The sequence below is a fragment of the Tamandua tetradactyla genome, chromosome 6 (assembly GCF_023851605.1).
Source record: "Tamandua tetradactyla isolate mTamTet1 chromosome 6, mTamTet1.pri, whole genome shotgun sequence".
Lineage (NCBI taxonomy): Eukaryota > Metazoa > Chordata > Mammalia > Pilosa > Myrmecophagidae > Tamandua > Tamandua tetradactyla.
In genome coordinates this window covers 65,651,304-65,664,698 of record NC_135332.1, presented here as the reverse complement: position 1 = coordinate 65,664,698, position 13,395 = coordinate 65,651,304, and the positions used below count along the sequence as shown (strand labels likewise).

Sequence of the window (13,395 nt, the reverse complement as noted above, 5' to 3'; positions counted from 1 at the left end):
TAAGCTATACAGAATTACGAGGCCTCATTCCCGTCTGGGCTCCATATGTTTGGGTTGTTTAAATACGTTATCCAGACAGGCTGATTTGGATTGCGTGTTACAGAAAATTTAGGTTCTAGGCACAGTAAGCCTCTCCACCTTTGGTCTAGTTTAGTAGGTGAAGTTTCAGGACACATACAATTTCATCCTTTGTCCTGTGTTCTGATTTACCTTAGACTCCCAGATGGGCTTTGTTTTTATCTCTGATTGCAGACTGAGCTCTTTTTTTGGCTACTTTTACAGTTGTTGAATGCAGTAATGCTGACTTTCTGAGCTGCAGAACTCTGCTCTGAGTCTTAGGCATTACAGAGGTGCAGAGTTCCAGGGAAATACTAGCTTATATTCATATAGCACAGCATTTCAGAATTCTAGAAATACACTTACAACTCCAGACTAAGCTTACACTATTTTTGAATCTATGTTTTCTCTGAAAAATATATCTTAAACTTTTTTCACATAATTATTTTTGTAAAATATAATTTTAAATAAAAGGTGCATCATTTTTCTTTGGATGTACCATAAATTATTTAGCTAACTCCATATTCTTGGACACCAAGGTTATTAAACCCTTAATAGTAGATTAAAGATAGGAATTTTTAATTACATTGCACCAAATAAACAATACATCCAATTGGGACTTCTATTAGACTGCTACTATAAACTAATTTGAGGTTTCTCTCTCAACTGGAAAGGCATGTGGTGAACATGGTAATGTTTGTTAGCTTCCTCTCTAGGCCTCTTGCTTCATGAAGCTCTCCCAGGGGCATTCTCCTTCATCTCCAAAGGTTGCTGGCTGGCAGACTCTCTGCTTCTCATGGCTATGTCGTTCTTGTAATTTTGGAGGTTCTCTCAGATTTCAAGCCTTTTCCAAAATGCTTCCTCTTTTAAAGGAGTCCAGTAAAATAATCAAGACCCACCTGGAATGGGTGGAGTCACCTCTCCATCTAAGCATCTAGGTTATTAAATCCTTAATAGTGGATTAAATATAGGAATTTTTAATTACTTTTTTATGTAATTATCTTTATCATAGTGAATATTCCCAGATTTGGTATGTATATTTGTTTATTTGCATCTGATTTTATAGTCCTCAATAAAGATGTATAGTTTTCTTATTTCAATAAAATTCTTCATGCTTATTTGTACCTTATGTTTTGTAGCTATTCAGAATATATAGTTGCTAACTGGCTGTTGGTGATATTAGGAAAGCTATTAAATTTTGTAATTTATTTTATAATGGGCTTTAATCTTTCTCTTATAATATTTTTGTAAAATCCATGAATGTTTTTCTAGTTCACAGTATTCATACAATGACTATTTTTCATTTATTAGTTCATTGACTAGAAGTTTTAGGATAAAATTTTCATAATAGCCATGAAGCAGTTATTACTGTATTTTTACCATGTTAATGTGAATGCCTCTGGAGAATCTACCATTAGATAGGATGTTTTGCTCTAGGTTGTGATCGATTGCTATCTGTTAGAAAAATATCCAAACAGCCTTTTATTCCTATTTCACTACAGTTTCAATGAGGAACAGATATTAAACTGTTAAATGCCATTTTATAAGTGCCAAGATAACTACAGAGCCTTTCTCCTTTGATCTATGGCTGGAAGTAGTTATATTAATAGCCTTATATCAGAACAAAACTTACCAATTGGGTTGCATATTGTTGTTTGAATAAACTGCTGGATTTAATTTGCTAGTATTTTATATAGATATATTATACCTCTGTTTATATATTAGATTAATCTGAGGTTTTATTTTCTTATGCTAGCTCTATAACATTTAGTATCATGTTTGTAACTGAGAAGTTAGGACTTAACTGATGATTATGCTTACTAATAATTGTATAGATATTCCGTTTTACTTCCTGGTATATTAGAATAGACAGAGGGAAATGCCTAAAGTCTTTGAACTGTAATCTAGCTGCCCTGATCTCTGATAATGATTGTGTATAGCTTTTATCTTGTACCCTTTTGATCATAAAAACCTTGTGATTGAACTTTACTTGTACCCATTTTATCTAGTTTTTTGACTTTAAAGTCTTATGATCACTAAAGACAGCCCCAAATGTTTATTAATTAAGGGCCTTGGGTCAGCCCAGAACTAACCTACCCCAAGTTCAAAGTTATCTTGATAATTAAAACTGGATTTAACCAAAATTTGCTCACCTGATGTGTGCAATAGCTTAGATTTTACCTATAAATGACTGTTTTAGCTTGTTAAAGCTGCTGGAATGCAGTATACCAGAAATAGGTTGGCTTTTATAAAAGGGATTTATTAGGTTATAAGTTTACAGTTCTAAGGCCATAAAAATGTCCGAATTAAGGCATCTAGAGAAAGATACCTTGAGTCAAGACAGGCTAATAATATCTGGAACACCTCTGTCAGCTGGGAAGTTCCATGGCTGGCATCTACTGGTCCTTTGGTTTCTGGTTTCAAACAACTTCCCTGTGGCATTTTCTTTGTTCATCTCCAAATGTCTCTGTCTGTGTCAGTGCTAAGCTTTTTCCAAAATTATTCCCTCTTAAAGGATTCTAGTAAGTGACCCACCTTGAGTGGGTGGAGACTCATCTTCGTGGAAAGAACCTAACAAAAGGTCTCACCCAGAACTGGGTAGGTACGATCTCCATGGAAACAACTTAATCAAAAAGATCCTACCCATAATTGGGTAGGTCACATCTCCACGGAAACAACTTAATTAAAAGGTCCCACCCTAAACAATAGTTCTGCCTCCACAAGATTGGACTAGGAAAAGAACATGGCTTTTCTGGGTACATAACAGTCTCAATCCAGCACACGTGACCTATACCTCAATACAACACAAAAAATCATGCTGATCATCATATTAAAACTGCCATTTTCCTACATATATTCTGTGACTATGTATGGAATCAATCTGTTCATGTTTAATAATGAAATCTCTACTGATTACATCATTTGGAGCCATTGTGCTCATTATCCTAAATCCTGCCCATCTTCTGATACTATAAAACTATCTGAATTATTGCAGTTCAGGGAGACAGAGTTTTGGGCTAATAGGAAATCTGAACTCCTGCTTCACACCTACCAATAAACTCTTTTTTCTCTTAAATTCTGATGCCTCAGGCATCGGTCATTTGAGCACATTGGGCAGAGAATCCATCACCTTTGTCTGGTATCAAGCTTATCACTTAATGAAGGCCCTGGAGAAAAGAGTCCGGTCTAACTCTGTTGCCAGAAAACCCCCCAGATTATTTGATTATAAAATCTGCTTTTTATATTCCTTGTTAAAATTTAGATAAAAGGCGAATATAGACTGGGAGAAAATATTTACAACACATATACCAAAGGATTAATAGTAAAAATTACTAATGAAGTACTGTGAATTAGTAAGAAAAAGGAAAACTATCTTTGAAGGAAATAGGCAAAGCTGAACAGCTAATGGACAGAAGAAGAAATATAAATATTTGAAAAGATTTGAAATCTCTCTAGTTATTAAGGCACTTAAATTGAAATGAAAATGAGAATTTTTTGCTTATTTTATGGAGAAAAATTAAAATGACTGGAAATATCTATGATGGGCAAGGGTTTGGGAAAAGTAATACTCTTATAACTATAGATAGATTAGTCACTTTGGATATAAATTTGGCAGTGTCTATAAAAAAGAAGAGTATAGAGTTTCTACGAGTTTCCTATTGCTGTGAGAACTTGGCATAAATGTAATGGCATAAAACAACATGAATTTATTATCTTGCAGTTCTGGAGGTCAGAAGTCCTGAAATCAAAGTGCTAGCAGGGCAGGCTCCTTCTGCAAGATCTGGGGGAGAGTCTATTCCTTGCTCTTTCCAGCGTCTAGAGGCTGCCTCACTGCTTGGCTTGTGGCCCTGCATTACATTGCCGTTTCTCCCTCTGCCTCCATCATCACATTGCCTTCTTCTTTTATCTTTTTGTCTCCCTCTTGTAAGGACTCTTGTAATTACACTTAAGGCCCACCTGGATAATTCAAGATAATCTCCCTCTCTCAAAATTCTTATCTTAATCTCATCTGCAAAGTCATTTTCCCCACATGAGGTGAAATTTACAAGTTCCAGGGGTTAGGATGTGGATATTTTTTGAGTATCATTATTCGGCCAAGCACCCTGTTCTACCAAATAATTGTATTTCTTATGTGACCCAGAGAAATACTTGCATTTATGCAATAAGATAAGGATATTTGTATTATAAAAAGGAAATAAACTAAATGTCCATAATTGATGGAAAGCTAATTAAATACAGTACATTTATAATATGGAATACTACAAAATATTAAATAAATAAGGTTTAGTTATATTTAATAATATGATTTTGGTACCTAAGGGAAAATAAGTTGGTATTATCCACTTATATTTAAAATGTGATGTAAATGTCCATTTAGATAAAGGTAAATGAATAGAGAAGCTGCTGGAATAGATACACACCAATTATTAACAGGAATTATCTCCTGGGAGAGGATGGAGCTGGGGTGGAAAATGAGGTGACTTCATATTTTGCCCTATATATTCTATATATTTGGATTATTATTATTATTTTTTTAAATAAGCTTTTTAAAAAAAAACTTTTAAGTAAATTGTGTAATATAGAACACTGAAAAGCACAAGAAGCAAAGGACACAAAAGTCATCCAGAATCACAGTTTACAGTTTGACCTATCCTTATAAGTCCTTTATGTGTATACGCACAACTGAGCATACATTTTTATGTGGTTGAGACCACATAGAATGTATCATGCATTTTCATGAAGATTCATGTTTGGATAATTTTTTAACAATGAATATGCCATCATATATTATTCTACAATAAAAAATAATTCCACTATAAAAAATTCATGGAATATAAATAAAGCATTCCAAGTGACTTTGTACAGGAAAAAAAAAAGGCCAGGATATTGCAAGAGAAACCATTCCTCAACTAAAGCAGGAAAAGTTATACCCGATCTATTTCATTTGGCTATAAAAGGAAAATAAAACTACCAAAATGGAGACTTAAACTGAGCAGAAACTTGCCATCAAACCCTGATTTACAAGTATCCTTTATGTTTAATTAAGGGTTTATAGTTAGCTTTGAAAATAGTGAGAGAACAGGGAAGTACTCCTTAAATACCAGAGTCCTGTGACTGCAGAGTGGTTTGAGGGTTGTCCAGGAGTTGTTGGTTCATGCAGCAATATTTATCCTTCCTGTACCCAATGCACTCTGATCCAGTCTATTCTATCCACCCGCCCACCAAAAAAATGTGCTGTTTGAGGCCCATCAATGGGCTGCAACCCAAAGATGGCAAACACTGGTCTACAAGATAAATTCAACTTCTTAATGATGCTCACAGACTTGTAGTGATTTTTTTCCAAATCACTTTTCCAGCCTCATCACCACCTCAGGTCCTGAGGCACTCAATTCTGCACCCACAGCTCCAATACTCCATGTTCTTTTATGCATGCATGACCTTGCAAACCCTGCTCCTTCCTGAACGCCCTTTTCCACCTGCTCTCTGTCTAATAAAATATTCATTCTTAAGGTTCCTGCTTCATGGGCTTTCTCTTCTCTATGACCTACCTGGCCAGGCAATTATCCATACTAATTGCAAAATTTTTATTTTTATTTCTATCAGTGTAATGCATATACACATTTAAAAAAGTTCAATAGAGCTATAAAGCTTAGAGGAAAACACAGACCCACTCCATCTCCAACTCCATCTCCCCAGAAGCCACTTCTTACAACTTTATCCATCATTACCTCTGGGATTTCACTCCTTATAAAAGTATGTTGTTGTTTTTAAAGATATTATCAAGTGACTTCTTACTGTACCGTGTGAACATATATTTTATTTCCTTCCTTTTGCTCCCAATGGCCCCCACATAAGTTATGAAAAATTTTCTACATATACATGTATTATTTACATGATTATGATGGTGAATATTGTTCATCTTGGAGTATAGTTTCTTTCTTGTATACCTTAATTTCTTTTTTCTGAAGATAATACCTTTATTATTTGTTTCCTGATAAGGTGCCTTTTGGGCAGACACCTGAAAGAAGAGGAGGGAACCACAGAAATGCCTAGGGAAAGACTGTTCCAGGCAGAGGTAATTGCTAGTTCAAAGGCCCTGGGAAGGAATGCAGTTGGAGTGTGGGAAGCATAGCAGGAAGATCAGTGTGGGTGGAGCGGAATGACAAGAGTGAAAATGATAACTCATGGTGAAAGGAGTGGCACAGGCAACAGCCCCTTCCCCCCACCCTCCTGCCCCCCAGGGCCTTATAGGTAATAGTATTGGCTTTGGATTTTATTCTGAATGCAACAGGAGGCCATGCCAGTTTGAATCTGTTCGGTACCCCAGAAAAGCCATGTCCTTTAATCCTCATTCAGTGTTGCTGGGTGGAATCTTTTTTATTGTTTCTATGGAGTATATGACCCATCCAGTTGTGGGTGGTAACTTTTGATCAGATGGGTTTGATGGAGATGTGTCTCTATTCAAGGTGGAGTTGCTTACTGGAGCCCTTTAAGAGGGAATCATTTTGGAAAAGTCTTCTATGTAGCCATAGACTTTCAGAGACGAAAAAGGAAAATGCCCTCAGGGGAGCTTCAGGAAACAAGAAGCTTAGAGAGAAACTTAGCAGATGTCATCATAATCACCATGATTGCCATGTGCCTTTCTAGTTGAGAAAGAAACCCTGAGCTTCATCAGCTTTCTTGAACCAAGGTATCTTTCCCTGGATGCTCTAGATTGGACACTGCAGTAAAGCCTTGCTTTAATTTGGACATTTTCACAGCCTTAGAATATGTAAAGTTGCAACTTAATAAATTCCCCTTTTAAAAAGCTGTTCTGTTTCTGGTTTATCACATTCCGGTAGCTTGCAAACTAGAACAGAAGCCAACAGAAGATTCTGAATGGAGGGATGGCATGATCTAACTTCGGCTTTAAGAAGATAACTCAGACTGCTATGACAGGCAAAGATTGTATTGCAGCAAAGGTGGAAGCAGAGACCAATGAAGAGGCTATTTATTTTAGTAGTCTAGGGAAGGAAAAAGGGTAACTTGGACCTGGGTGGCAGCAGTAGAGCTGACATGAAGCAGTTGACTTCTGGATGTATTTTGAAGGTAGAATTCATAGGATTTGCTAATGGTTGGGTGGAAGTGTGTGATAAAGAGTCCATTAATTCCTATTTCCCCCTTGTTCTTTAACATGGAAAAGAACTTGAGGTATCAAGAACTCCAAGTTATACAGCTAGTTAGAGGAAAACACCTATTGTGTCACCTGGTACATAACAGGCATTCATTAAAAATTAGCTTCACTTCCTCTGTGGCAGAGGTATCCAGACTTCAAACCCAGTGCTATTTTCTTAACCCTATCCCATCACTTTCTTAATTTATACTACTATGTGTTTATTTTTACCAGTCAATCCATCAACCAACTAAACAATCAACAAATTAACCAGAAGAATTCATGGGTTGCTCACTCTCTTTTCAGTTCTGTGGAAACAGAAGTGATAATGCTAGCTATAACAACATCAATAGAAACAACAAACACTTATTGACTACCCTCTGATACCTACTTTTCATGCATTATCTCATTTCATCTTTATAACCACCTTTTCAGGGATATATTATAATTATCCCTATTTTACAGATTAGAAAACAGACTTGGAGAAGATAAAAACATTCTCAGAGCTTATTCTAGTTTGCTAGCTGACAGAATGCAATATACAAGAATCAGAACAACTTTTAAAAAACAACTTTTAATCAGAACAACTTTTAAAAAAACAACTTCTAAAAAAAATTTTAAAGCAAATTTAATAATTTGCAAGTTGACATTTCTAAGGGCATGAAAATGTCCCAATTAAAGCAAGTCTATAAAAATGTCCAAATTAAGGCACCAACAAGAGGTTACCTTCACTCAAGAAAGGCTGATGAAGTTCAAGGTTTCTCTCAATTGGAAAGGCATGTGGTGAACATGGCGATGTTTGCTTGCTTCCTCTCCAGGCCTCTTGTTTCATGAAGCCCTCCCAGGGGCATTCTCCTTCTTCATCTCCAAAGGTCACTGGCTGGTGGACTCTCTGCTTCTTATGGCTATGTCGTGCTTGTCATTTTGAAGGTTCTCTCAGATCTCAAGTCTTTTCCAAAATGCTTCCTCTTTTAATGGATTCCAGTAAAATAATCAAGACCCACCTGGAATGGGTGGAGTCACCTCTCCATCTAAGCAAATTTAATACCCACATTTGATTGAGTCGCATCTCTGTGGAAATAACCTAATCAAGTTTCCAACCTATAGTACTGGATAGGGATTAGAAGAAATGGCTGCCTTTACAAAATGGGATTAGGTTTAAAACATGGCACAGAGCTATACAGGTAGTAAATAAAACAGCCAATATTTCAACACAGGTCATTTTAGAAAATACAATCTTTGTTTCAAAGATTTTATGGGATATTAGTCTTCTTTTTAAGAAATGATTGGTGAACAAGGCATGAGGTTGTTTAAATCAAAGGGTCACATCTTTTGTGCTCTGGAAGTCAGAGAAGGGAGAAATTGATCTGGAATATGTTTGTTTTTTAAAATATGGGTAGGATTTAGATGGCGTGAATGAAAGGAGCGGAAATTCTAGAAAATGGGAGGAAGCGCTGTCTAATCAAAAGCCTAGAGATTGCATTAGATGCTGGAAGGAGGAGGCAGTGAGAAGCCAACCCTGCATATATCAAAGATTTGGGTTGAGAAGTTGTGGCATGATTTGGCCATGACCATGTTTACCCAACAAGATGGTAAGTTCTTAGTAGAGAAATCTCGCATTTTCTAGTGAGGTAGGGTAGAGGTCCATTTAAGACCTTTACAGCCTCTAGGCATCCTTAGATTTGAAGATCTCCGACACCTCATTTCATATAAAATACTAAAATGCACTTACATGTAGCATTAAATATAATTTAGATATGCAACATGTGCCAGGATTTTATGATGTAACTAGTTTAGTCTCAGTTTTGCTGAGGCTCCAAGCCAATCGATGCTACCTTAGAAGGTGAGGAGTGGACGGCTATGCAGAACTAGTAAAAGATTTCAGGAGACCAGTTTTTCACTCTTAAGCCCTTCACCTGCATTGCATGTACAAAAAAATCAGGTAGTTGAAATTTAAAAGAGAATTTTTGGTGAGAATTGTTGATGTGCTTTAAGTCTCACCCATCCTGCCTTTGAGGGAGGATGTAGCACTGCTACACCTTGCCAGCAAGTCTAGAGAAAGGGGTTTTAAGGAGACCATTCAAACAGCTTAATATGTTTCCCTTCCAGTTTGAAGGATACACTGGACTGAGGTCCAGCTTAGACCCCAGAAATCTAGAGGGTGCCTGACTAGCTGCATAGGACCCTGACAGTGGGGTCAAACAAAGTTAACTGCATTGGATGACCAGCTCTCTCAGACCCTGTTAGAGAAAGGAGGCACAGATGTCTCCTTTGGCTCAGAGGTGAGCCATTGCATGGGAGAGTTGACATAGGGTAGCCGTTGACCTTGCCCAGGAGGTCCATTTGTAGGGAGCAAGGTGACTAGCCAGATTCTCAGGAGAAGGAGGAAGCAACCTAGAGGGGAGAGATCCCAATGATTGGTGGTGGGTCTTCAAAGAACTTAAGAGAGCACACAACAGAGAAAAGGTAGCCTTTATAAAGAACCTCTTTGCTTTCAATTAGTCAATAAGACCCACAGACCTTTATAAATATCAGACCAAATAAGATTTAAACTTTGTTGCACATCACTTTTAATGAGGGACAGTTAGTGTTATCTGAAATCAACTGACTAGCTGTCACCAAACTAGGTGATACTTAGAAATTAGCAGTAGGGACTGGATGAAATTTTGAAAGATACTTAAGGTAGGAAACAAAATGCACCCATTGCTGAACAATTCAATTCCACTTTAAAAAATGTTCAACTAACTTAATTTTTGTAGCTTAACTGCATTAACCACTAACGGATTCCAATGTGTTTCTCAAAATAATCTTGCAAAGTTGCCTCAAGAATTAACAACAAAAAACAAAACCAAAACCTTAGTTGTACATGGGTAAATCTTTTCAGTCTAAACGCTTCATGAAGATGAGTAGAGTTACATTTCTACTGTGCCATCAGTGTAAACATACTATATTTGTGGGACCACTGCATTTGTGGGACCAAACACATACATCACGGCACCTCACCAAAAAGGTATTATCTTATTTCCTTGAACATAGTTTTATAGCATGTACCTCTTTTCCAAATGAAGGGCAATGAAAAAATAAGGGTCAACTTTTAAATCCCTCCCAGATGTCAACTCCTGATGACATAAACCTGCCTCTCCCTTTTTTCTCCTTCCTCCCTTTGCCCATAAACCATGGTTACCCAACTGGGAAACAAGGTTAATCATGAAATATGAGAAAAGAAAGAAGAAATTAATTGTGTTCTCCCCTACTAAAATAAATCTAAAGGGAACCAAAGTAAAATTGTCTCATGTAATATATCTCAAGGGTCATGCTTATTCCAAGTGAGCTGAATTTAGTTCATGCACCATTACATTACCAATTAATTGTATTCCCAATTAGTTACATGTACACTAATTTTGATTTTATAGATTTTGCACAGCTAGGCGCCAATGTTTTAGTTTCAGCTGGCAAACATTTTTATAGAAACTGTGGTAGTTTGAAGCTGTACATACCCCAGAAAAACATGTCCTTAAACTTAGTACATTCCTGTGGGTGTGTGAGTAGCACCTTTTGATGAGATTACTTCAGTTAAGGCATAGCCTACTTCAATCAGGAAGGGCCTTCATCCTATTTATGCCAGTTTGAAACTGTTGTGTGCCCCAGAAAAGCCATGTTCTTCAATCCTCGTTCAATATTTTTTAGGTGGGATCTTTTTTATTAAGTTGTTTCTATGTGACCCACTTAATTGTAGGTGGGAACTTTTGATTAGGTGGTTTCCATGGAGATCTGTCTCCACCCATTCAAGGCAGGGTTGCTTACTGGAGTCCTTTCAGAGGGAACCATTTTGGGAAAAGCTTCAAAACTGATACAGAGCTGTTTGGAGATGCAGAAAGAAAATGCACCCCTGGGGAGGCTGTCTAAAATGAGAAGCTGGGAGAGAAAGCTAGCAGACATCACCATATGCTTTCCCAGCTGACAGAGAAACCCTGAAGATCATAGGCCCTTTCTTAGGTTAAGGTATCTTTTTCTGGATGCCTTAGTTTGGACATTTTTATGGCCTTAGAATTGTAAACTTGTAACTTAATAAATTTCCTTTATAAAAGTCAACCCATTTCTGGTATATTACATTTCTCCCAGAATTTGAAATTAAAACACTAAAATATGACATTCAGACACAGGGAGAGAAAGCTATAGTAAGCAAGAAGCTGAAAATCAACAGAACCTGGAAGAGATGGGGGAGGCCAGGAGATGGCACCATGTACCTTGCCATGTGTCCAATAAGGACCAAGGATCACCTCAGCCTTCTCCAGAACACCATAGTCTTCAGAAGAAAGCGTCACCTTGATGATACCTCGTTTTGGACTTTTTCCCAGCTTTAAATCATGAGCGAATAAATTCCCATTTTAATCTACCCATTTCATGGTATTTTCTTGAGCAGCCTAGGAAATTAAAATAGGACCTGTGCTGACTGATAATGTTGTATACCCCAGAAAATCCATATCCTTTAATCATGATTCAGTATTTTAGGGTGGAAACCTTTGATTTTGTTTCCATGGAGACTGACCCACTCAATTGTGGGTGTGACATTTCAGTTAGATGGAGATGTGACTCTGCCCATACAAGGTAGATCTTGATTAGTTTACAGAAGCCCTTAAAAAGAAGAGATACTTTGGAGAAAACACAGCTGCTTTAGAGCTGACAGAAACACAGATATTTGAAGATGCTTGGAGTGCCAACAGAGACAGCAGATGCTTAGACATGGATGTTTGGAGATACAGAGCCCAGCAGACATCACCATGTGCCTTTCCATGAGATGCTAAGCAAGCCAGAATCCCAAAGGAGCCCATAGATACTTAGAGAGGAAACCAATGGCATCAGAAGCTGGAAGCAATGGAACTGGGAACAAGGATCAGCAGATGCCAGCTATGCCTTCCCATGTGACAGACATTGGCCTTCCTTGAATTAGGGTATTTTTATCTGGATACCTTAATTTGGACACTTTTATGGCCTTAGAACTGTAAACTTGTAACTAAATAAATCCTTTTTATAAAAGTGGTTCAATATCTGGTATATTACATTCTAGTAGCATTAACAAACTAAAAAAGGACCTTAGAAAGCTCATGTGTCCTATAGTACCTAATGGGTAAACTGATCTGGGATAGAATAGACCCCTGGGCTTACACTCTGAAAACAAGAGTTCAAGTCCCAAATCTAATATTTAGGTTTTGACACTGGGAAGGTACTTCCCTGTTCTCTAGACCTTGGTTTTCTCATCTGTGAAGTAAGGAAGTTGGTCCAGTGGTCTCTCATATCCTGAATGGTTCTAAGACTCCAATCCTTGGGATTTCACTGTTACCTCATGAAGCATGGCATGTAGTCAGTTTAAATAAATGAATGTTTTTCTTAATGAATAGACCAGTGATACCTGGAATCCACTCCAAGCTTTACCAGCTCTGTCTTTGTATCTCTTGGGAACACAGAACTGTAGTGTTCCCAGTGAGTCACAGAAGGAGACTCATCCTTCTCTGAGGGCCAACCTGGGTCCCACACTATCTTCATACCTTGTTGAGGGTATTGAGAGCTGCCTGGGCTGCTGTCAGTGCTGGCTCTGCTTTGGCCAGATCTTCCTCACAGTCCTTCTGCTTCTGCTTAACCTCTAGCATGATGAGGGCCACCTTCCGCTCCTCCTCGTCTGCAATGGCTTTCTCTTTGCTTACTTTATCAGTCTCCACGCCCACCACTTGAATGAGCTTGTCTGCATCTTCATTTTTCTGCTTCAACTCCACTTCCTGAGTAGCCAGCTTGGCTTTCAGATCATCCACCTGCATCAGAGGAGCAAAGGGGCTTATATAAGAGGAGTGACCAGGGGGCTTGGGGCAGGGCACTGGAGATCCAAGTCTGCATAGCAGAGGTGCAAAGCTCAGTTGGACCAACATCTGGGAAAGGAAAGGAATGTAAGACTCTCCCTTCCCTTTATAGTAAGTATGGTGGAAGATTCTAAACAGCCTATGTCCTGATCATTCTCCTTGATGTCCAAGTGATTTAGGTTGCTTATCTCTGGCATTAGTGCCTATGTCTTATAAAACCTCAAATCCACATCAGTGTCTAGCATATTACTTTGCACAGAGTAGGTCCTTAATAAAAATCAGTCGCTGGTTAATTGAATTGTTCAATGTGGTGTGTGCCTAAGGATTCAGCAA

At 37.8% G+C, this 13,395-nt stretch overlaps 1 protein-coding gene across 10 annotated transcripts in view; it reads right to left on the bottom strand.

The window, feature by feature from the left end:
- Positions 1-13,395, bottom strand: part of DNAH9 (dynein axonemal heavy chain 9) — a 372,566-nt gene that overhangs the window by 117,673 nt on the left and 241,498 nt on the right. For all 10 annotated transcript variants that reach the window (XM_077166001.1, XM_077166002.1, XM_077166003.1 and 7 more), the window contains one exon: positions 12,757-13,017. In XM_077166001.1, coding sequence (XP_077022116.1) covers positions 12,757-13,017 — 261 coding nt within the window. The remainder of the gene's footprint in view (positions 1-12,756; positions 13,018-13,395) is intronic.